Source organism: Chaetodon auriga, chromosome 7, assembly GCF_051107435.1.
Source record: "Chaetodon auriga isolate fChaAug3 chromosome 7, fChaAug3.hap1, whole genome shotgun sequence".
NCBI classification, from domain to species: domain Eukaryota; kingdom Metazoa; phylum Chordata; class Actinopteri; order Chaetodontiformes; family Chaetodontidae; genus Chaetodon; species Chaetodon auriga.
The window spans coordinates 24,280,875-24,306,509 of NC_135080.1; the positions used below are offsets into that span (position 1 = coordinate 24,280,875).

General features: G+C 42.4%; 1 protein-coding gene across 3 annotated transcripts in view; it reads left to right on the forward strand.

The window, feature by feature from the left end:
• phldb1b (pleckstrin homology-like domain, family B, member 1b) overlaps nucleotides 1-25,635 on the forward strand; it is a 100,260-nt gene that overhangs the window by 1,218 nt on the left and 73,407 nt on the right. For 2 of the 3 annotated variants that reach the window (XM_076736027.1, XM_076736029.1), the window contains exon 1: nucleotides 25,415-25,522. The exons of the other annotated variant lie outside the window; for it this stretch is intronic. In XM_076736027.1, the coding sequence (XP_076592142.1) occupies nucleotides 25,487-25,522 (36 nt within the window). In that variant the 5' untranslated portion in view covers nucleotides 25,415-25,486. Of the gene's footprint in view, nucleotides 1-25,414; nucleotides 25,523-25,635 lie in introns of those variants that run through there. 3 annotated transcript variants of the gene reach the window in all.

Consider the following 25,635-nt stretch of genomic DNA (forward strand, 5'->3'; position numbering starts at 1 on the left):
GGACTTGGGCTCTGGGAATAGGACACGTTGGTGGCTCACAGCAGGAAGGTGTGAGAGGAACTACATTTACAGACGCAGGTCAGTTCAGTGGTAATGAAGCAGCCATCATCAACTGATAATGAATAACTTCTGCTTAACGTAAGCTGAGCCGACTCAGGACGCAGTGAATGAGACTGAACGGAGGGTCATTCACAGTAACCCTCAGATTGTGTTGTTTTATGTCATCTCCACTCTCACCTGTTAGTGCCAGCTGTTCTGGCCATCCACTGAGAGGTGACACTTTTCCCGTGACTTTAAGAGAGTGTGAGGAAGAGGAGCGGGTACACTGAGAGCGAGAGCGAAACAAATCAAGAGAGAAAGAAGAAGAGACAGTCAGTAGCTCTTCAGTTATGTTAGTGAATGCAACATTTTCAATGAATCAAACAAGCCCCATTTCATTGAATATATAGATAAATAGTGAGATGGTGCAGATTCTCCAGCCTATGTGCGTTGTATGTAGCGTTAAAAAAGTGTTAAATAATACATTGAAATTCAGCCGTGCTTCAAGGTGAACCCACAGCTACTGATCACTTCCAGAAACTGTTAAACTGTGCAAAAGCTGTCAGCGTTATAATGCACATGCTTGTAGCATCACATAGACCTGCATTTGAAAATGGTTCTTTGGAGCACCATGAAGGCCTTCATACTGTACTAAGGACCAAAAATGTTAGACAGGAACCAGTTTGAGCCACTACACCCTGAACCGTCTGTATGAAGAGCCAAGAGAGAAAGAAAGTCAGGCAGAGGATATTGGATGAATTCTGTGTCCGCATGTGGAATTTCCTCTGTGTGACAGTTGAGGCAGCAGCAGGCCGGCTGACCGTGGAGCTGTGCTCAGCAGCTTTTTGTTTGGATCACTCCTCACACTGCCCTGTTACATTCTGTCCGCCATTCTCTCCTCGTCAGCAGCATCTCTTTGACATTCAATCGTGTACGAGGTGATTACTTCAAATGGAGTGTATCATTTCTTCACTTGATTTTGAGACTTGAGTCTTTCAGAGGTCATACAAGCAACCAGATGTGCAGCCTGTCTTCATTCTGATGGACTTGCACTGAAGCTCAGTGCACCTCGCTGTGTGTGAGCTCTCAAAGTAAGAAAAAAGCATTTTAGTGACTTTACTGACTTTGGAAAACTTTTTACCTTCACTTCACCTCAGTGGTCTTTCAAGGGAACTTCACCTTGCAGCAAGCATCAAAGATACCACAGCCAGGCATAATTATATGAAATATAACATTATATTCTTATATAATATATATTAAGGCAATTCATGAAGTATAAAGTAATGCTTAAACTAACAACTCAGCAAATTTAGAACCACATTAATGTGAAATACAAAGGACGTTCTGTATCTGTTGTTAAGGCTGCTTAAGCCTAATATTCAAACAAGTCTTTTAAAGGAACACTTAAAGGCCATTATCAATAGCAGTATTTGAGAGTTTAAAACTCCTCTAATATAGCTGTTTATTTGTCCTTATTTGACATAAACATACATTTACACAACACAAAATACTCATTTGTAATAAAGATCACAGAACTGTAAACTCAGTGTGGCTTAGTGGGATTTTCTATTTAAAAACTGCAATTTGTTACTGTTATGTATTGGCTACCATATGTACCAATACAGATAAGATAAGATAAGATAAGATAAGATAAGGCTGGGGAAATTTAGTTGTTACAGACAGCAAGAATAAAAAAGAGAGGTAGAAAAAGAACAAATACACGATAAATCATATATATGTGCTTTATATACAAAACAGTATAAAGTAAAATATTCCTGTGGGAAGGGTGGCTCAGTTTCACAACAGAAACTGTGGTGGATATATCAACCTGACGGATTTATCACTTTAGTTTAAATATGACTGATCATAATGCGTCTTGCTTTGCATATCACCTGTAGCTGAAATTATTCTGCCTTCTGATCCAAGAGATGGATGAAAAAGATAAAGTGATCTGATTTGGTGAAAGACAGTCCTCAAAAACAGTCCTCATTTTTTAAAATCCACATTAAAACATTCAGTCTTTTTAACAATAAAGAGTCAACATCAAAATCAAGTCTGTTATGAACACTACATTAGTGCAATACAGAAAAAATTAATCTATCTGTAACATATTTATCCCAAATAACACTGCTGCTGCCACTGATTCCTGCTGTCTTAGTTGAAGCAGTTCACATGAGCAGCACTAGGTGGCACTAGTGTTCTGCTGTTTCCTGCTTTGCGTCTCAGACATCATCATAAAGAAATGATGCCTGAAGCTAAACTCTCAGTAATCCCTCAGAACAGCAGCACACCCAGACATTAAACCACTGCCGGCCATTGTCAAAAACGGGAACAACATTTCAGCGTTGAAAGACGGAGCATGACATGAAGATTGACGTGGAAGTTATTGTCGGGATACTCAGTCACTCAGCGATGGTGTTGTTCAATAAATCGTTTCTCTGGTGGCACATTGTAGGCCCACAACAGAGCTGCAGCTTCCTACAGTATGGCCCCGGGCTTCAGGGGCAACATGTGGGAGTCTGATCCACCACCCATCAACTGCAAACACATCCTGGCAAAAAATGATGACCCATTTCCTTCAAATCTTTACATTCCTCCCCCTCTGCCGGCCTTGAATCGCTTGGTAATTGAATTTCCATCCTGTGCAGAGACGTCCAAGCTTTTTGTTCACTGAGTGAGATACTCCAATCATCTCAAAGGATCAAGTCAGCGCCCATCTCGTGCTTTGATGTTCATAATGAGCGTTTCCCTCAGCTCAGCCCTGCAGCGCTGCACTGTATGTTTCTATAAAGGCGTTAGGATTTGAATGGCTGCGTGGGTGCTGGTGTGGTGCAGGGGAGGAGCGGAGCAGAACCAAATATGCTTTTCATTAAAGATGAAAGGAGGGAGAGCTTTTACCATCTCAGACGTCTGTTTAGCTAAGTGTGAGGGTGTGTATGTGTGTGTGTTTTCACATAAAAGAGAAATTTACCTTTGACCCCTAGTGATTTGTGGGTACCTGGAGGCTCATCCACGTAGTGTGATGGCAACTGCATGTCTGCTGCCTTTTTACTGCATCAAGAACAAGGATGCGAGGCTCAGTGCCATGTCACACCGCTTAGCATCTTTCCATGCAGAGAGATGCTAAAAGGGAAATGCAAAAGACAATTTAGGACCTTATATGCACTTGTCACTTCTCTTTGTTTAATCACTGCGTGCATAACGCTGCTCAAGGCTGTCTCTCACCGATTCAGCTCAGAGAGAGAGAGTTGTGTTTTCATTACAAAGCTTTCCTAAATACAAATGTGATGTTTGTGTGCTGTTCACCAGCCATGTCAGTCTGCAATGATTCAAAGCTCCAGTTATGAACACTGTCTATATTACCAGAGTGAGGATTTTCAGCATAACCTCATCTGCTTCCACGGTGCATGGAGAAGGGAAAACTGTACTTCAGGCTAAAACTCCAGCAAAATTTGTGGTATACAGAAGAGCTTTACTGTCAGATGAAAGGCTTTGGTCTGACAATAAAGGCACAGAATGATCACCCAGCCCTGCAGAACCCCTGAGATTAACTGAGCTTTTTCGCCTCAGTTTGGTCAAAGACATAAAATGATTCTATGATTGCATCCCTGTTTCATGCTGTTGCGCTGATGGACAGTTGGTGGCGGTCATGCTCACAGCAGCATAGCTACACAGCCACAAAGGCAGGGGAGAAGAACAGTGCTACCTCACAAATATAGATGGAAAGGAGTTAAATGTGTTCAAAAAAATGCTCTTTGCCAGTGTTTCACAAGGAAGGAAATGCCTTCAACGTGTTTGTTAGACCTCATGGATGCACACAGGGCGTTTTGGTTACAACCGCTGAGAGTAAGCTTAACTTTTGTTTGTTTACAAGAAACTTAACAAGCCCACTGTACTAAAAAGATTACAAGCAAGAGGGACGTATCCAAATATGTAACATGGCTTAGCCCTGGTAGTCCAGTAAAGGGCCAGGAAAAGATGTTTATGAAGGCAAAGCAAAAAAAAAAAATGTGTTTACGCAGTAGAGGAGTGTGAGCTAGCTATTTACAGAATATGTCTGTACAGACGAAAAGATGCTACAGGAAGAGCTAGAGCAATAACAGGCGTCTGAGCTTGAGAATAGACCTTCATGCATTGTTGTAACATTGCTGAGCAGTTGAAAATGTGGCTAGGTGGTCATGCTGGGAGGTAGAGCTTGTTTCCAAAATTGAGAGGGAGCAAGAAAGCGAGTTCTGAACGCCAGACATCTCAGGAGTGATTAATGCTCCTGTCAGCCCACATCGATATATTACAGCTATTCTGTGCAAGTATCTGCAGAGAAGAGTTCCCACCAGCGACCATAACATCAGAATTTCATTTGGATGAACAGGTTAGAAATGACGCGTCTCCGTCAGTTTGGTTGGGATGTTTTTCTGTGTGACAGCCCAGCTGTGTGATTTAGGCTGACAGATGAGTGTGCTTCATATAAATCATGATAATTCCCACCCAGCCTTTCAGGAATGTTAGGCATGTGCAGTTTGCCATATAATTCAAAATGAAGCTTTTCCACATCAGGTATGTGCTGAACAATATGCACACACACACACACACACACACACACACACACACACACACACACAGTGGTTTCAGATGGAAACCAGTGTTATCACAGTGAAGAGATCCGCTTTGGTCAGAGAGGAACCAGCCAACATTCAACACTGATGACAGTCTGCAGCGGTTCTGCTCTCCACAGCTGCACACATTCCTGTAGACTTTAAAAAACAGAAACATGTGAATGCAACACAGAAACACAAGCTTCCTTTTGCTCTCTTTAAATGTATATATACTTTTGTGCAGGCATAACTTCACCACATCAAACAGTGCTCAGACACCCGCATCTGCTCTGGTACATTTGTACATGCTCATATTTGTGTGACCTCAGTCTTGTTTGTGACTGTCTGGACATTTGTAGTCTTTTTATGTTGATTCTCTCTATCATAGAGCCAACATAGTGGTCATTGTCATGGCAGCCTGGACTCTGGCAACATCATGTGTCAAGTCAGGACAACCACAGCTGTGCAGGGATATGCAGCATCCTGCAGTGCAGAACTTCAGACACTTCATGTTGTTTTTTCCTTTTATCTGTCTCTCCCACATAACTGAATCCAGAGACATTGCTGATTCTATATATGAGAGTGCCTTTGGGCCCCTGTGAATATTTCACTATTGCACAGTTCACTGAACTACACTTATCCCCATCAGACACCATGTAGCAGGGACCTCCTGCTGGCCGAGGGGTTTAAAGGTGGGGTGGGTCATTCTGGACAAAGGTTTTTAAATATCTCCTCATGCTCTGTGAACTGTCTGTTCTGTGTGTGCGCTAAAAAAAAAAATCTGGCTCCTTAAATGGGAAACAAACAAAACGACTTGGACCAGCCACTCAACACTGCTCCAGCCAATCAGCAACAGGTGTTGTTGATGCTTGTGTACAGGACAAGGAGAAGGCGAGGGGAGATGGGGGCAGTGAGAGGGACGGTAAATCTGACATGCTAACGTGTTATACCGCCTTTAAGACACTGCCCGTATGATTGCATCTGCCCTGTTGGAGACCAGCCGCAACCTTTTGTACTGATGAGTGTGAGTGTTTATGATTAACCTCACGAGCAGTCAGTGTCAACACTGACGTGCTTGTGTGTGGTGCCATGTAGATTCTACAGGTACTGGAGCCAGCTGGAAGTGAAATGGCACACAGCCTGGCATTACACATTGTGAGCCTGCTAGCCTTGACTCAGGGCAAAGCCAACCTGATCTACAGCCAGATCCACACACATTTCCAGATCTCAGCCATGATACGAGTGTAGCTAATGTCATATGGAAAACGAACAGCCTGCTGAGAACATGACTTGTGTTTTCCAGCTCTTAATACTTTCCACTCATTAGCAACAGACGTACAGTATATATAAATCTGTACATATAAAGACAGTCTTTGTCTTTGTGGAGGCAGGTGTACAATTGAATACAAAAGTCAAGAAATGAAATCAAATGTCTTTAAATGATACAGAACAATAAACTGAAGCATGTTTGCGGGAACAGAGCAGATTCAGTGAAGAGGTGAACATGTGGGAAAATGTGGCTCAGAGTCATTCACAGTAGTTCCAGTGTGAGAGAATAAATGGCTGCTCTGCAGTGAGGGGTTGCTCCCTCACTGTACTCCACTCTGTGCCACCACCTTATTTACCTACAAGCCCCGTTTCTGGTTCACGGTTCGGCAGGTTTTCATGAACAAAACAGCATTTCTTTATCCGAAAGAATGAGCGCCTTGTGTCCGCGTGTTGGGGCGAGGCTGACCGGGCAGGAAAGCTGGGAGAGAGACCGAGAGAGAGAGAGAGAGAGAGAGAGAGAGAGAGGGTACATGTGTTCAAGGAGTGTGTGTGTGTGTGTGTGTGTGAGAGTGTGTTTGCGAATGTGAGTAATGCCAAAGGAGAGGGGGAGACAGAGAGAGAGAGAGAGAGTGACAGAGTGAGCATGTGAGTGAAGAGAGAGTGAGAGGGAGGGGACCAGCAGCAGCCAGACAGTGTGTGTCAGCAGCCACATGGCTTTAGCCCAGTGTGTGTTATGACAGGGAGAGATGGTGTTTGTGTGTGTGTGCGTCGAGGAGAGGCAGTGAGTTAGACACCCAGACGACAGGGGAGAGAGAGCGAGAGAGAGAGAGAGAGAGAGAGAGAGAGAGCGAGAGAGAGAGAGAGAGAGAGAGGGAGAGAGAGGACACAAAGAAAGGAGCTTCCTCTTTGGATCCCAGTCAGAGTTTTGTCTCTTTCTTTGTGTTTCTGAATTTTGTGCCACCAGCAGCAGTTTGCGCTCCCATCCCGGCTTTATGAGCAGCAGCAGTGTGTTTGTTTAGTCCTGTGGTGTTACTGGAGCATCCCACCCAACACACACACCCACCACTCCGTCAGGTAAAGTAGAAGCTCCACACGTTTAAGATTAAAGGCCGGTTGCAGTTTTCATACTGGCAGCTGTGTGTATGAGTGTGTGTGTGTGTGTGTGTGTGTGTGTGTGTGTGTGTGCGTGCGTGCGTGCGTGCATGTGCGTGTGTGTACGTGTGTTGCTGGAAACAGTGCAGGTGTCAGACAGTTGGCAGGTTTGATCATAAAGCTACTGTAACATCTTCTTATCTTTCCTCTTTTGTGGTTAACACTTGAACTGCAGTCTGATTTAAAAGCAGTGACAGACTTGCCTTTCATGTCATGATTTGCACTTATATTCCTTCTGTAATCATGTTCATTTCCATGCACTTGTAATATAGAAGCTATTGATAATGTAATAAAGAGCCACAAGCCACATGATCATTGAACAACATGTCACAAAATCTCCCACTAAGCTGGTTAAAATCACAACAAAATCTGTGTCTGTGATGCCTTTCTGAATGATCTCCACATATCTTCATGTTTGCATGAACTGGTGGTTCATGGGAGTTATGATGCAGCTTCAGTGTTGACCAATAATGTACTAGAATGGCTTGTATAATAGAAACTCTTAATATAATGGGTTTTAGTGTTCAGGTGACGTTTGGTTACATTGTCCAGTGGTTCTTACGTTGTGTGCTATGGTATGATATCTATGAGCACTATTATCACTAACTAAATAAATGGTGATGTATGTATGGGCGAACTCAGATTTCCCAAAGGTTTTCATGAGCATGTGGTTGGTAGTTTTGATTGGAGGAGGTGCAGTCTATGGCATATTTCCATGAGTGTGTTTTGTATTTTTGCTATGATAATCTAAGAATGCACTCAGCAAAACCCATCAAACCTGATTAATGACCTGCTGCACAACTTCTTTTCATGATAGAAGACTGTTCATTGTTTTGTCCTGTGCGGGATCTTGATGTTTTTTTCTTCTCTGGAAGTCGAGTGTGTCCTTGGCTTATCAGCAGCTCAGACACAACTTGTCTAGGCTGAGTTTGGCAGGTGGAGTCTGCTCACTGTAAAGTCTGAGACTGGCAGGACTGGCCAGCATGCTGGATGACATGCTGAGCTAAATAAGTCAGTTTTACAGCTGCGGTAATCAAAGGTTTACTTTGAAAAAGGATCAAATATGGGACAGGGGTCACGCATAGAGAACTGTCACCCTTGAGCTCTACAGAGTGTTTTAACCTCTTTCAGCTCATTGTTTCACATTGGTTTGCTCTCTCCAACCTGGTTTACAGCAGCAGAAGCAGGCAGCTGCTTTGAGTGAAACATCTGTGATAAACTCACTGTACACGACCTGCTATGCCCCCAACAGTGGACAGACAAAGCTAACAATTAGCTGGTGAACACAGAAGTGCTTAGCTGCTAAAGAACCAGATATTTCCCTCAGGAGTTGGTAGAAATGAAACATAATTAGAAGGAGATTGAATTTTAGACTTACTTTCATGCAATGGACAAAAATGAATGCTAATGTTGTTCTGTGTCAATAGAAAACTGTTTGCTAACATGTTTGTCATGTTAACTCAATGATAGTATGTTCACATGCATCCAGGAGAAATATGCCTTGGCAAAAGTATGTAACTTAAACTTCACTGTGTAAAATCTGATGTTTACCAGCATTAGCCACCATTAGCGACTGGTCATACCAGACCTAGTAAGGCTGTAGCAGCAAAACCCCTGAGTGTGTTGCATTGAGTAAAGGTGTGTTTTATTGCTTATACATTGATGTTTTCATGTAAGAGGAAGAGTATTCATTTCATTCAGCAGTCATCTCTACTTGAAAATGTGACTTATTGCCAAATCATAATCTTGCATTTAGTCAAAAGCAGCCCACAGTCAGAGTGGGGTACTGTACACGTACACAGTATTACTGTAATTCAGGTTCTTTCTCTGTAACCTGGAGCGACCCCTGAACACAGACAGGCAGTGTTGCTGTACCTGGAGGAGTGAAGTTAAAGGTGGAGAGGAAATCAGCAAAGCTTGGGCCTGTGAGAGGCAGCGTTCTGCCCGGCCCCCTGAAACACTGGCTGCTTTATAGGCCGAGGGAGAGAGAGACGAATACAGGGTTTGTTGTTGTTTGAACCACCCGACCAAAGCAGAGCTGGGCCACATTTTTCGGGTGCCTGGCAGAGAAAACGGCTGTGCGGAGTTCCCAGACTGCAGCAACTCTCCAGCTAGTGATAATAAATCCTTTGTTATGTGAGCTCATTCTGTTGAGAGCATAATCAGGCCAGCACAGAGGCACTCTATCTGCCCCCCTTCACCCTCAGCCCCATGCCCAGCATCCATCCAGTCCCATTCTCTTAGCGGCTCCCCTGTATTGGGTTTTAATGCCTCCTCTGGGTGCTCTGGGTGCTCCACTTCTGCTGTTAGCAATACTGTTGACCTTGAATGTGATCAGGCAGTCACATTTTTTTCCTGGAGAGAGCAGCCTTGTTGGATATTCACCAACAGAGGACTATAATAAGCTTTAATTTCAGTGCATCATGGCTGCTTAGTGTAAGACCCATGGGAAATGAGTGAATTTATAGAATAAAGCAATAATTGAAAAAATTGTGAACCCGTGGCAGTTGTTGGTTGTGAATTTGGAGTAGGAGTCAGAGCATCATTAAATATAAGCAATTTGCATCACAGCTGCTCAGTTTCAACATCAGGGTCAGGATGGTGATTATTTGTGTGTGGAGTGGTTTGATGCATCATTGACCTCCATGTGTAAACTGGAATGGGTGTGAACTGCTGATTGGTTTGCATCCACTCATTTAACATGACACTAGTTGACTGTATTCAGCTAAATCTGAAGGGGACAGGTTTGCACTGAGCTGCAGAATGAACAATGACTGGCCTGAAGTGCATAAATAAATAAATAAATCTCATTTAAAAGAGTCCAATGCAGAGGAGACCTCAGGCCATGATCTGCTCTGATGATGGATGCAATTAAAAACAAAATGACCTGAGGGAAGTGCTGTAATTAAAGGAGCAATTTAGAAGTCATTTGATTTAAGTTTAAATGATAAAATAACGATGCATGAAGGAAAAATATTTTCTAAAAACTCTCACATTAATCCCAAGTTATCTTGATTACTTTAGACTATGTAATTAAAAGTCAGTCAGAATTTAAAACATTAAAACTAAAATTAAGATTTATTAAGATGTCATTAAGTTTTGCACACACAGGTTTTGTGTGCACTGAAGAATTCTTCACAATATCTAAGATGTGATCACTTTAAAGCTGCACTATCAGTAGTATTACAGTACACAGTGACCTCTCCTCTGCAGGGAGCTTGAGCATCCTTCAGCTCAGTGTTTTGTTAAACCTAGCTGGTAAACAAAGTGGAGTATTTATCAGCTAAAGAGTCAGATATTTTTCCTTGGAGTTGGCAGAGAGCAAAGCAGAGCTAGAGCTAGGATTAGATTTAGCAGGATGATGTTATTGGGTGCCCCGGAGAACTCATCAGTAATGGGTAAGATGTAGTGAGGATGAGCCCGTCACTCGGACAGCTGAGGTTACTGCAGGTCAAATTAGGGTTACACTCCATCCTGACATACTGCTCACTCCACTGTGTTATCCACATTAACAGCTGTACAGTCTGCCTCTCCAACAGCTGCAGCATGTGCAGCTCAGGCACATAAACAGGCAGCCAATCAGAATGCATGTCATCTGCAAACTGGGATATGACCTCTGCAGATTTCTCCCTCTTTCTTTTTCCTCCCCCATCATTTCCTCCCTTCATTGTCTTTGTCTATTATCTGCAGCATGCCTTCAGGCCAGCGATTCATCCCGAAACAAAGACATAATCATTCTCAGACTGCTCACTTCACTTCACTCCACCTCATTCCCCGATCATGCCCTGATACTCACACTCGGATAATAACGGCTGTCTGAGACAATGCTGGCTCATAATATGGCCATTTACAACATCTCCACGCCTGTAAAGAATATGCTGCAGTTGCACACACACACACACACACACACACACACACACACACACACACTCTCACAGAAAACGAGAACACACAACAGTGTTTTCCCTGAGGAGTTACCATGGTAACAAAGGATTTGGCAGAGGCAGCAGTCTGGTAAAGGATGATCTCATGGTGTTTTGGCTGCTGCTCCTTATGTTCACCTGGCCTATTTGAACACACACACACACACACACACACACACACACACACACACACACACACACACACACACACACACACACACACGCGATGTTAATCTGTATGTCATAAACTAAAAAGAACCTGCAGGGATATTGCAAACTACAGTGAGATACACCCAAGAAGAGGACAGATATGAATAGCAAATGTGATTGTGTTTGGCAAATATGGGGTCCGATAACATGTTACCATGAATACAACCTGAGAAAATAATTTAAATGAAGTTATTAGTGCTTAGAAGCAGGCGTATTGAGAAAAATCAATCTGAAAATATGTCTTAACATTAAATATGTAAGTAAGAATTATTAAGAAAAATACACCACAGAGGAAAATGAAGTTATACATCATATCAACACAATAGAGAGTGCTGAACACAGAGAATGTGTGTATTCAGTAGTGATATTATGCATGTTTTCCAGAGATTGACCTATGAGGAAGTACAGTAAGTGTTTCCAGAGGCTGTTGAATGTCCTCAACGTGTAATGAGGCCGAATGACAGAACAATACAAAGAGACACAGAGGGCTGCTTGGCTGTCCAAGAGCATGTCTGCTCTTTGGATCAGTTTCCATGACTCAAAGGGATATCCCACGCTGCCTCTAGCCTCCCCTCCTCTCCCCTTTATTTCCCTTCCTTCCCCCGTCTCCACCTCCTCCCTGTCACTCCCTTCTTTCATAGCTTACCACCAACAGTGTTCATTCCTACATACGACTAAGCTGGATGGATTTTGCGCGTATTAAAATATGGATTTCAAAGCTTGCTATTGAATGAGCTGACAGTTGTGAAGGAGAACATCACACTGGAGAAAGGAGGGTGAGTGACACTGGCAGTGTGTGTGTGTGTGTGTCTGAGTGTGTTTGTATTATCATGTGGAAGTTAAAGGTCCGCCTTCAGGCTGGAGGTAGGAGAGATATGATTAGAAAGAGTTTGAGTTATTTCATATTTATTATTAAATTGATCAGTGCTGGACTCGTTATCTATGAGAAACCAAGCTGACTCCGCTGAATCCACACACACAGGCATGGGTATGTTGTTTATGCAGAAAGTATCAGTGGAGGAATTTAAGTAATTCATACTGCTTTGGATCAAAAAGACTGTCCAATTTTTCTTATTTTAGACTTCCATTAGTGCCAAAATACTGATTAATCTCTTTAACGCTGCTTTAATCAGTGTTTTTATGTAAACATGGGGTCATTCATAGTGAAGAACCCACAGAGAGCTCTTAGCTGACTCTGCAGTCCACCTCGGCTGGACCTACTGTATATCAGCATTGTAGTGTCTTTCAGCTGGTTGTTTTGGTTTTATAGGCCACAGCTTCACTGTTTTGGTTCTCACCTCTCTCATCAACACTGTTTCCAGCAGCTGCAGGCAGCTGTTTCGTCTGGAAGCTGTGTGCACACTCCCTGCTCAGCATGAAGCAGCGGACAGACAATGTGAGCTACTAGCCAGTGAACATAGTGGATCATTTAGCAGCTAAAGAGCCAGATATTTCTTTCAGGAGTTGGTGGAGGAAACTACAGCTAAGGAAGAGGAAATATTGGACTTCAGACGGACACAAACACAACTCAAATGAATGCTAATGTTGCTCCCTGTCTGCTCCATGTGTTTGCTTCCATTGGTGATTAAGGTGCTGAGTTGTCAGGATTTTTAATGGTTGAAAAGGTGAAATTGTCCAATATTTTACTAGAAAAGGTTAGATAAAATGAACGGTTCTAACAGAAATTATCATCAAACTCCATCTGGCAAAGACTGTGTGATGCGATTAAAAGCTCCAGAAAAAGCTAGTAAGTTGAGTTGTGATCATTATATCAAACTATGCATGGGGTTAGGAAAAAAGGACTATTTTGTTGGCTAATCATGATAGGACAATATGGTGTGTTACAATACTATGAGAGATTTCAGCTACAAAACAAGATTGTTTCCCACCAGGATTGAAATGTCACATCAGAATCTGTTCAGATTCACGCTGATTCCCTTCAGCAGCTTTAAAGATTGACTGGACCGTGTTCTTAACTGAATTATGTCGTACTGCTTCTAATATTAAACTCTCATCCACCCTTTGATAAAAGCCCAGCATTATCCACATATAACGGTTTCACCCTCCTACCCACACACACATGTCCCCTCTGGTGTGTTGTGGTCATGCACTGTGTGTGTGTGTGTGTGTGTGTGTGTGTGTGTGTGTGTGTGTGTGTGAACTTCACTGTGGGTCCTGTAGTCCAGTAGGCAGCAGCAGGCCAGCAGTGTTCCCACTCCTCCTCCAGAGGATTACTGCTGTTGAAAGAACCTCTTTGTCCCCCCAAGGCTGGAATGCCTGTCCAGCTCCACATCTTTGGGAAACACTGAGCCAAAAGTCAACGGAACCACTGAGCGATGGAATACCACTGGAATACCACACTCCCAGTCACCTTCTCCCATTGGCTTGCTCAAGGTGGAAGAAGCATGTGTCATGTACCACGCTAGTGTGGTTTTTGTTTCATCACTGCTCTGTGGGGGTTGAATGGCAAATCAGCCAGAGCAGGGTCTGGTGGTCCGCTGCTAACTGCGCAGATCTTGTTTCTATATTTGTTACAGAAAGTAAGAAATACATGTGTGACACTGAAGAAGGTTTCATGAAGACGGATGCTATAAAGCCTGGGTTTCAGTTCACTGTTGTTGACATCTGAAATATTTAAGCTGCATTAATCCGTTTTTTAGCCACTTCCAGCTAACATGTTGTTTACACATCCAGCAGACATGGAGCAACATAATTATTCATTTGTGTGATCTGTCAGTGAGTACATTACAGTGAGTTTACCAGAGATTTAGCATCTTGTATCACCAGTATCTTGCTGCTACTGCTGGAATTAATGCTGATGAGACTCAATGAAAACAGTGAAGTTGAAAGACACTGAGCTGAAATATGTTGAAATGCTACGTAGAGCTGAGGGGAACTGCAGAGTAAGGTGATCGTTTTCTGAATTCATCAATATGAGCTTCCTTGTCACATTATATTTCATTATCATTTCATTGATTGTTCATGTACAAACATTTATTAGTGCACTTTAAAATCTTGTGTAAAAAGCTGCTGGTTTGGAGTCAGGTGGGAGAGGAGAGCTTTTCACTGGAATTCCTTTCTTGGTTGAAACATTTAACGGGCAACTGCTGGCTTTACAACCTTTACAACCTGTTGATTTAGGACTGCTGGGCCTAAGTGGCCCACTGTGGTGCCAGCTCAGCCTGTTTATAGATTTCCAGCTTTTTGTGGCTGAGCAATGTATTCATGCATGGGTTCATACTTCAGCAAATCTCTTCCGATAACAGACAGCATACATGCTCTGACTTCGCTGGTCATGTTTCTCATCACCATTCTTATCACTATATTACTAGGCCTTGGCTCTGAACATTTGTTGGCACGACAGCACGCTCACCATCATTGTTAGTCTTGGGCTCGAGCTCAGATTTGTTCCAGTGGACTTAAAGGAGCACACATCCAGCCATCTTTGCCGTATGAGTATGAAAGTCTCATCCTGAAGTTTGTAGCTTGCTCCCTCACCAAGGACAGCAGTTTGTTTTCAGTGTGCCTTATTATAGCCCCCACATACACCAGGGCTTACTATTAGACTCTCAGAAGGTGGATATTCAGTGGAGTAAACTTTTCACAGCTTCCTTGCGGCAACACAGCAAGTGGAAATGTTGAGCTAATGCAATATAGCTGCAACCTGACTGAGTAGGAGGTGGCAATGAATCAAATTTTCAATAATTTATCATAACAAACAGAGGGGTGCTTTTCAGAAAGTGAAAAATGATATTTTACAACTCTTTGCACTCCTACTCTTGAGTAAAGAGGCGGTCAGAGTAACACTGAGTCATCACTGCCTGTGGCTCCAGCTCAGTGTCTTTGTCAGAGTTACCATTTTGCAGTGTTGGATAACAGTGGTTTGGGTACTGACAACAAGTATTCTTTTATGAAGACTTTGAGGTATAATTTCTACTGTCACTGGAGACAATAATCTGATAATGACAGACTCCCTGATCCTCAGAACTGCTGCGCTGCAGTTTCACACATGTCTGCTGCCAATGATTTCACAGTTTTGATGACAAACACATGCTACAACACACAGCCGGCCAGGTTTTCATGTGGTGTTATTTGTTCTGTATACCTCCGTATTTATGTGCAACCTGTGTTCATCTGTGGAAAGTCACCTGAGGATCATGCTATTTTTCAAGGCTGTACAACCATAGATTTACTGTTAGACAGTAAAACTGACGGGCGTCTCAGTAGCACTCACTGAGGAAGGTGAGAGCTATATTCATTCATTTTCCTCACTTATTTTGTTCCTGTTTGGAATTCAACAGCATTTCTATACCTCTCATCTCCTTCCACTCATGTGTACAGTATGTTTGTGTGTGTGTGTGTGTGTGTGTGTGTAGACTTATACATGTGTGTGTTCACACCACTTTGTCTGTATGAGACACAGACACAGGGCAGATGGTGTGTTTAGCTGCCGGCTGATAATGGCGTCTCTCCAATGCTCAGTGCTGGATGCCAGAATAATGAATCTGTGTTTACTCATGCTATCAGGCTACGAGGGATACACTGGTGCCTCACGGTGCAGAGATTTGCATTTTAATGTATGGTGGTTAGGCTTAGTCTCATCTGTGCAAAAATACTGTACTGTGTTGAGGTAATCATTCAGAACAAAATGTAATTCATCATTCATACCAATGAATGACCGTCCTTTGGTAAAAAGGTCTGAGCGTGGCTTCATAACGTGTCAGTTTCAAGCATTTATTTTGAACCCTGAAGCATTTCTCTGTTTTGCTCAGCACATCATTCACTGATTGGATGAAGACCACACTGACAGGCTGGTTTGTCAGTGCACTTTTCAAATCAAATCTCATTAAAAAACTGAGCATTTCCCAAAATAAATCCTTCCTGCACCAAATATCTGACCAATGAACTGACAGTCGCCAAGGAGCTTTTCCAGCCAGATTAAGCTTTACTTGAGACAACTGATCCCATTCATAAAAACACAGAAACACCAACTTGTATGCCAGTTTGAAAGTGGTCTCTATCATTTAAAGCTGCATTAAGTTTTGTTTTGGCCACTTGGGGGCAGCAGAACAACCTTATACAGTTGTTCTGGCTAACATGTGGCTGGCTGATGTGTCAACGTACAGTTTCACATCCAGCACACATGGAACAGCATTAGCATCCGTTTGAAGTCATGTGTCAGGTCACCTGATGAATTTAAGTCCAATGTTTACTCTCCGATTTGCTAAATGCTCCACTATGTTCACTAGTTATTTGCTAACTTTGTTAGTCTAGTGGTAGTAGACAGTGGTTATCAGAGCTTTAAGCTGAAAACAGCTAGAGGCCTATGTACCAGCTGGCTGGAGAAGTTGATGAGAGCCGAGCTGGGAGCTGAAAAAAACGTAATGATTATTCAAATTAGATGTGTAACAAAATCTTCCTACCAGCACCTCTAAAGCGCACTAATTAACATGTTATCTTGTTTGTTGAATCCCTCCGAAAACCTGCATAAATGACAAGTTATGGTTTTTAGGGGGTGGAGATAAGCTAAGCTAACCAGCCGCTGGCTGTTGCTTCAAATTGACCAGCATGAGAGGGGTATCGATGTCCTCATGTAACTCAAAACAACGACGCGAATAAGCTTATTTTGAAAGATACTGAAATAATAGTTGAAAATCAGCTACATTAGTTTAAAATGCCCATGTTGGGCTGACAAATCTTCAAGGAAAATATAAATATATGATACAACATGCTAGTATGAAACTGATAAAAAATAATGTGTTGCAATGTTAAGAGAATAACTAGAATTATGATCATCAGCTGAAGGTAATTTTCAGCCTCTTTTTCCCCACAGCACCAGCTCCACTGCTTTCATCCAGAACTCGCATAGTAGGCTAAAATGTGGAAGCGTGAGCAGATGTAGTGATAACATCAGCAGTGGTCATAGCTGAGGTCAGCCCTGTCCCACAGCAGAGGCCTTGGCCTGTGTCGCTAACAGGAAATGGTCCCTGGCTCGGCCGGCTGTACAGGAAGTCTACATATAGTGACACTCAGACTGCTGGATGAAGCCTCTCTGTATGTCATCTTCTTCCTCTATCTGTCACACACTTCCTCCTGTTGATCCAAAATGCTTTTTCTGTCTTTCTTTGAGTCTGGGAATGTGCCTGAGTACAAGTGTGTTGCTTAAAGACAAAGCTTTGGGACAAGATATTCCCATACTGTACTGCAACCTACATTACTGCAAAAATACAAACGTATTCTTGGCTTTTTTTCTTCCCCAGAGGTCAGTTTGTTTGTTTTGAAATGTACCTTGATTCATTTTAGTATGCTTTTATTCTGACATGAATCATGACCTTAAATATTATCAATCTAATGCAAGTAAGATAAGCTACAGTATATAAAACTATGCATTTGTAAAAAAACAAAGCAAAAAAGCAAACAGAAAGTATTTTCTTACCACCCAGTTTCTGACACATGATTTGATGGATATGCAACATGGTAAGTTGTTAAATCTCACAAAAGAGAGAGTTGTTTCTGTTGTTGTAGCGGTAGTTTCTTGAAGCCAAGATGCCACAACTGAAGACGCCACTAACCAGAGCTATTCAGCAGCCCATAAAGCCTGTGAATGCTGTGTTTAGGTTGGATGCCACCAATGGAGTGAAGAGCACTGCTGCCAAAATTTTTAGAATTTTAGTTCAGACTTCCCAAAAAAGAAAAAGAAATCATCTTAAAAAGTCTGAAAGTTCTGCTTTCTCGTTTTTCCATTGAACATGTTGCAAAGTATATTCCCTGACAACCCCCATCTGGATGCACCTCTGAAATATTCCAGGAAATTCTGAGATTAGAGCTAAGTATGAGTGGTCAGACGTTCTCCGGTCCAGCAGATGAATCAAAGATCAACCAAAGACAGAATTTGATGTTAGTCTGGAAACCTCTGTCATGTTTGTCTGCTAGTCTGTTGGCACTTGCCAATGTCAGATCTCCTTTCTCACATCATAACCAGCGTGGTGTGAGAGCATGAGTGGATTTTTTGTGCTGTGTGCATTTTAATGACGTCATCTGACCGCAGGCCCTCACACGGACACGTTGACTTGTCTCAGGCCCTTTTCACACCTGACATTACCGTGTGTCTCAAGCTACCACTTGTGATTGGAACTCACTTTCCCGCGCTATATGCAAATAAACATGTGCATCATTTCTGTTTCCAAAAACCAACTGTGTTGTTTTTAAGCAGCGGGAGGCAGCAGTGCCCTTCCCATGCCTTGTCTGCCAGAAATTCAAGGAAGAAGAAGAAGTTGCCATATGAATCTCAAGTTTCTGTTGTACTGACCCACATGGAAATCAGACAGCCTGTTTTGTGCGTACTCCATCCACGACAACGCATTTTTTCCTGTAGCTGTGGCTTCTTCTTCGTGTTTGCACTTTATATGACGCTGTTGGCGTGCGAGTAAGAATGTACTTCCATTCACACAGAAGATGGTTTTAGCATTGCCCAGTACACATTCACATACATGTCGCCATATGCAGCCATTGACTTGAGCTATCAGAGCTCAATGCAGTCACACCTGTGCTGAGAGCCATCCACTTGTGATCATATCACCAAGGACTCGTTATAATGCGAGGTGTGAACAGGGCCATAGCACAAAAGCACATGAGTTGCCTATAATATTAACAAAGACTCTTTTCTATTCAAGTGTCCCAGTAAGTGATGACAGTATGACAGTGAGCCAGCATGAACAATACCAGGAACCTCAGCCTGTAGCAGCCATCATTCATTTTGTTATTTGTTTTTGCTACAGTGACATGTTGTGCTGTTTTGTATGTATTATTTTTGTTGTTGTTTTTTACTCGTGTGCCTCCATGTGTTTCAGCGGTAACTCTGATATCAGTTCCATATCTGTCGTGTTCTGCCAGAAACATTTTCGTTGGCATTTTTGGCTGAACTGCTACATTCTCTGGAGCAACATTTGCACATGAACAAATAGCACACTTTGGGTGAAAGAGGCTTCAGGTCTCTCAGTATGACCGAACCATGGGGGTTTTGTAGTTGAGGGCAGATGAAGGCTGTCTGCTGGGTGTTGTCAGACTGTGGTTTCATTCATACATGTTGTGTGTGTGTTAGCTATACTGTCTCCTCCTCACTGCCAAGAATTCACTTTCAGCTTTGAGCTGAATATCTGTCTGGCTATGTGTTCCATAAAAACAGACTTGTATAAATCATGTTGTGGTTTCCAGATGTTTAACTATCTTGTCTTTGCTGTTATGATGTTGTATCCAAATCGACTGCCTCATCTCATCCCACTAGTTCACTATACTCAGCTGAGCCATGTGAATTCACCTGAAAGAACCACTTATCTCGAAAGGGGTCATTTGAAAAGACTTTGCTTTGTATATTGAATCATCAATGGCAACATTTTAGACAATTAACCTCTTGTGATTTGTAAAGTTAAACACAGCATATGGTCAGCATGTTGTCTTGCCTGAAAAGGAGCTTGTACAGTGAGTCCACCCTTCTTCCCATGGTGCAAATTAACTGCATTTCTGTGGTTTGTTTCTAAAAACAGAATGTGTCATTTGACTTTGGCTGCCTCTATCAGAGAAAAACAAAGTAACACTGCAGGATACAGACAGTAAACTGCCTGAAATTGCAAACATTTATCTTCAGCTGTCAGTTTCCTGAGCAGTAGCTGCTGTGATGCTGATGATGGCCACTAGAGAAACCTGACATTTGTCTCTGATTCTATACCATTATTGTTGCAATGAGAGTTAGTGCAATTTCCATGTTTACCTGAATTGCAGGTTTACATCCATCACTGTGTGTGTGTGTGTGTGTGTGTGTGTGTGTGTGTGTGTGTGTGTGTGCGTTTCTAAATGATAAGGGAATGGGAGACTTATGACAGAGAGAAATGTGGAGGAATAGAGGGTAAGATGTAAGATGTTCCCTCAGAGGGAGGATTAGCCAACAGGCGTCATTATCAGAACTCATGCGAGCAGAGCAGAGCAGAGCAGTGTGGTGTCAGCTGGCCGGACAAGATAGAACCAAGACCAAGACCAAGTATCAGCTCTCACTGCCTGCTGGAGCTCTCCTCCACATCACATTCCCAGCAGTGGCTCTCTCTCCACCTTCAAAGCCTGTCTCAAAACACACCTTTTTAAACTGGCCTATTTGGCTGTTTGTCTTTTGTCTCTTTGTCTTGCCTGTGGCAGGTGATGTGCTCCGTCCTCTGGCAGCCATGTTGGATGCCCACAGCTTGTGGTAATGACAATGCATCACCGCATTAATTAACACATATTTTTCTGGATAGAGGCTGTGGCAAATTTTTGTTTCAGTTTTGACCTGGAACCCAATCTTCTCTTCAACACTGCTGCTTCAAATTAATGTTTGGACATCCTTTCCAGTGCTTAATTAATTTGCCACATGTTGGCTAGCAATCACAGTCTTTTAGTAATGTCTAATTTCACATCAGATGATACACAGCTTGGCTAGAAATTTGCAGATTGCGTGACTCCTGAGATCAAACTCGCACTTGGACCATGGCATCATGTGAGTTTCTTCTCTTGCTGGGCGGGAGCCGAATCAAGCTGTAAAGCTGTGGGCCATAAAACCTAAACAACGAGCTAAAAGATGGTGAAACGCTCTGTAGAGTTGAGGGAAAATTACTGATTTGAGGAGGGTCCAACTGCAGACCTCACATGTAAGGATTCTAAGACACTCCAAGGACTGTAAGAGTAGCACAGCTCCTTTGTGTGGCTAGTGATCGAGTGAACGGCAGAGAGTGATGGTGAATATGAACAGGGCAGAGGAAGAGCTGAGCAGTGCAGATCATATTGCATTGTCTATGCAATATGATTGCCTCCGCTGCTATCAAGCAAAGCAAGCGGTGGACGGATGTCTTGGTTATCTGCCTGTGCCCTCTCCTGAAGGCAGACCAATTTAAAATGGGGACTAAACCTCCCAGCACAGTGGGACTCTTAATGTCAGATTATGAAACGGCTGCTTCCAGCATACACAGCACCACAGGTTGAATTACAGGCTAAAGAGCTCAGTGTTTTTGAAAAAGAGCTTCTTAAGGGATAAAGACTAGACAGTTATTTGTCTTTACAAGTGGTGTTGTGTACTTTGCCATTATTTGCACACAGACCCTTGTCCGGTGGACCTCCATAAAGCAGCCAGGTGTGTTTACAAGGAAGTTTGTGACACACCTGCAAAGCTCAATGCCTCCTTCACCTCCGTTCATTTAATCCTCAGCTCTGTTTGCAGTGCTTCAGCTTTTTTTTTTTTTTGCTGTGATCATAAAATGTCTCATCGACACAGCGTCTTGCCTGTGGCTACAGACTGCATCCATTCTCAGGCCAAATCATTTGAACACATGACCAAACCTGCAGACAGGCTGGCAGGAGTGTGCAGGCGGTCATGCAGAACATAGATCTTTGTAGCTTTAGGGTGTAACCTTTTCCTTGACTTCAAACAGTGACCTCTGATCTTTAGGAGAGACGGCTACTGGTCTCTGGTGCCTTTTGAACCTTAAAAGAAATGTGAGAAAATGAGAAACAAATACAAGTATGTGTAGTATGCGGTTCTACAGAATACATTATATATAAATTTCACATAAAATAAAGAGTTCTGTTTGATTCATATGAACTGAGCAAAGACACGTTGTTTTCAAATCAATAATGCATAGAGTAGGAACAGAATATTTGTGCCTTTATATTTATACTGAGTATGCAATGAGTATGTTAAGTATGAAAACATATTTGACATATTTGACTGACATAAAAGGAATGGTGGATGCATGCTCTTCTGAGATAAGTAGGAAAAGTCCCATCCTTTTGTTTTCACATTCCTGATTATGTCCACATTCCCTCATGTGGCCCCCTAGCCTGTTTAAATGGCCAGTTTATTTGTCCCAGATTCTGTGTGCTGCTGGATGAGAGGCTAGACAGCATGACAAACCTCCTCACAGACACACTTCACCCACAAGAACCTCCCTTTTCCTGCTCTTTTCCCTTTTATTCTACTGTAAAACCCGGCTATTGTAAAGACATTTAATGAGGCTATGCTATGTTTTCATTACAAGCGTTTGGTGACTGGTTGCTACAGATGTGGAATAATTACAGCATGCTGAACCAACTTCACCCTCTTAGAAGCTTAATAAACTGTAAGCCTTTTGCTCCATTAGCAGCAGGGCACCAAGAAGATGATGTCCACTGCTGGTTGGTCTGACCATCCAGCATTTTGTCTTGAGTGAGATATCTGCACAACCATTGGACTGGATGAATTCAAAGGATTTTGGTGAACCTCCTGAGCTTTCATCTACAGCATCTGTCAGACCAAAAATTCTCCTCGATCCACACTTTGGCCATAGATATCTCAAGAATTCGTTTGGATTTGCTGCCGATTTCCATGCTCCCCAGAGGATTCATCTTTTTTCATTTGGGACATGCCTTTAGCTTTTGTCGAGCACCACCATTGAGACAGGATGATTTGCATACAAGACATTTGATACTCTACGAACATAAAATCTGTTCATTCCTGCTCCGAAGAAGAGGAACCATTTCACTGTGATCACAACATGACCTTTCCATCTTTAGTCTCACTTACTGATAAGGTCTATCACAGTCTATATCATTGCATGTTGCATTACTAATAGATTTTAATATAGTAACTTTTGGGAGAAATTCAAATAAAGATTTGCACCAGATGCTAAAACATAATACATTAATGGATAAAAAAAATAATAATAATAAAAAAAAAAAAGATTGAACATGTTTAAATTTATTAGGACATCTGACCAAAATTGAGAAACTGCTTTCAATTCTATTGATTGGTTTACTGAAAGATGTAATCTGTCTACAGCTGCATTTTAATCCACCTTTTCCTCTTTCTATATTGTTCATCCCATCTACACTTTAATTCACCATCTGGTTGGCAGGCTGTCTAGCTTCCCTCCCTGCTTCGACATTTTTGCATTCTAACTAAAGGGTGAGCCTCCCTCCCTCCCTCGCTTTCATAACCCCATCAAAAAAAAAAAAAAAAAAGATTCCCTCATGTGTGAGGAGGGATCCATGCCTGCCCTACTGAAAACAATGCCAGCCTTTCTGCCCTGGCATGAGAGGGAGAGAGGGAGGGCAGGAAAGAAAGAAATGGAGAGATTGAGAGTTCTTTGTGTGTCCAGTGAGAGTTTCTGGATCTGAAGAAAGGAAAGCTGCTGATGTCCTCACCCAGCGCAGACATGAGCTTTGATGTGGTGGGAACAAACACTCAGTGTAGGAGTTAGGTTCTCACTGAGAGAGAGGCCAACAAATTAGCTTACTTCAATGGCTGATGTGTCTTCTTGCTTTTTGCTTCTTATTGTGAGTTTTTTTGGCTCCACCAATTGTTTGACTGACACTGGAAGTAAAACATCTCAATGAACTTCCACAGGAAAATATCCAGTGAGTGTATGAATGATTTATTCATCTCTTGCAGTACCTCAGGCAGAAGAGAAATGGAAAATATCAGAAGAGTTTCCACATTAAAAAAAACAAAAACCACTGAATAGTCCACCGGTCAGACACAGCTGTGGTGACTGTCGTCTTTATGAAGTCACACATGCATTTCAGTCATGAAATAAACTGTTCCACCAATAAAACTCAATTCAGTTAGAATTAAGTAATAAATAAGAACACTGTTGGATAGAGTGTGTACTTTCCAATCCCTAATGAGGTATTTTGCTCCCATTTAGAGAACTGGACCACCTCAGACCACCTTGAGAACGAGTTTGTTTTTAAAGTGCTCCATAAATAAATTCGACCTGACCGTCCTCTGCGCTGACTCTAACAGTCCATCGTGAAAGCAGAAGTTGTCTCATCTGCTATCTGGTGGACACATTCAATAAAGGGTATTTGTGGTTTCAGCTGATATGAAGTGAAGCACCGTGCTGCCGTGCCTGATTCCTCCAGCACGAACACAGCTGTGAGCTGTTCACACACAAAGAAGAAACTGTTCAGATTCAAATTCTGCTGCTTATCCTGAGTTTGTCAAAGTCATCGTTGGTGACTTGTTGTTACTTGACTCCAGATGTCGACATTGGATAATGTTTGTGTCCTCTGCCAATAAAAATATATTCCGGGAGGCATGGAAACACACAAAACAGTACATATTTCCTTGTGAATGGTTTGCTTTTGAATCCACAAACATCCTCAGTTTCTTGGCAAACTTGGTTTATTACCTGCAGAATTATGCAACATCTCCTCCAATCAACATCTCTGCAAGGCTCGGTCATTTTCTCTGTAGCAGGCATCATTCTGTAAGCTGCCAACAACACCAGCAACAACTGAATCACATGAATTTGTCTTATGCTGAACAAGATAATGTGATTCTGCACACCTGACATTTGGCCAGTAGTTGGAGCTTGACTAGATCTGATTTTCACTTTGATGGGATTTACTTATTCTTAATATCAATCCCCATCTATCCACCCACAATTTAAACCAGCTTAAATGCTTTTAATGATTAGTAAGGTAGAAAATGATAATTCATGATAAGTGGAAGTAATGCGACCACAGTAGTCTCAGCAGAGTTTGATGCACGACTGCGTGCCAGAACCTCCCAGAGGACATCTGTTGTCTGCTCTCGTGACAGTTCAGCCTCAGATGGAGTGTGCAAACTGTGACTCACCTAATAAGTCACTAATAAGAGCTATATGGTCCCTATATTAACTGCTAAAGTGACACGAGAATATCTAACAACCTGTTTTGGATTGGAAATGTTAAAGCTGCACTAAGAGTATGATGATGCAGGATTCCTGATTGATGATGCTACACTTTTCTACTGGAAATGAACAAATCAACATGGAAAACATACTTCAGTCATTTCCTGATGGAGAGCTTCTGCAGCTTCCACATGCTCACCTCTCTATTTTTGACCTTTATTTTTATCAAATCATTTCAGTCATCACTCTCTCTTCCTCCCTTCTTCTTTGCTTCTCTTCTCTGTTTTGATCACCATTTACACACACGCACATGCACAGACACACACGCACACTAACACACATCTCTCTGTTATCTGGGACTTTGGTGCTGCCAGTCAGGAATGTAGGTCTTAGTTTAGTGGAGCAAGCAGCAACAGGTCCACCTCCTGAATGGGAGTTTGTGGAGGATAGTGCACCGGCAGCTTGAGACAAAGGACTGAGACCAAGAAAAAGAGACAATCTGCGTTATATTGGATAGACACGGCATCGAAGAAATTGTGTTGAACTGACTCGGCGGTCTGTGAGGTGTCCCGCTCAATCAGATTCACACTGATAGGATTGAACCAGTAGCCAGGAGCAGCTCTTTGCCATGGAGGCGATGCATTTGCTGGACAACTGGAGAAAGGTAATTATGATATGTAGAGACAACAAAGGACAACAAGAAGTTGGTTGAAATCTCACTTGAGAAACCCTGGATGAAACGTGAGGTGACAAAGCGCCTGTGGTTGGCTGAATTCT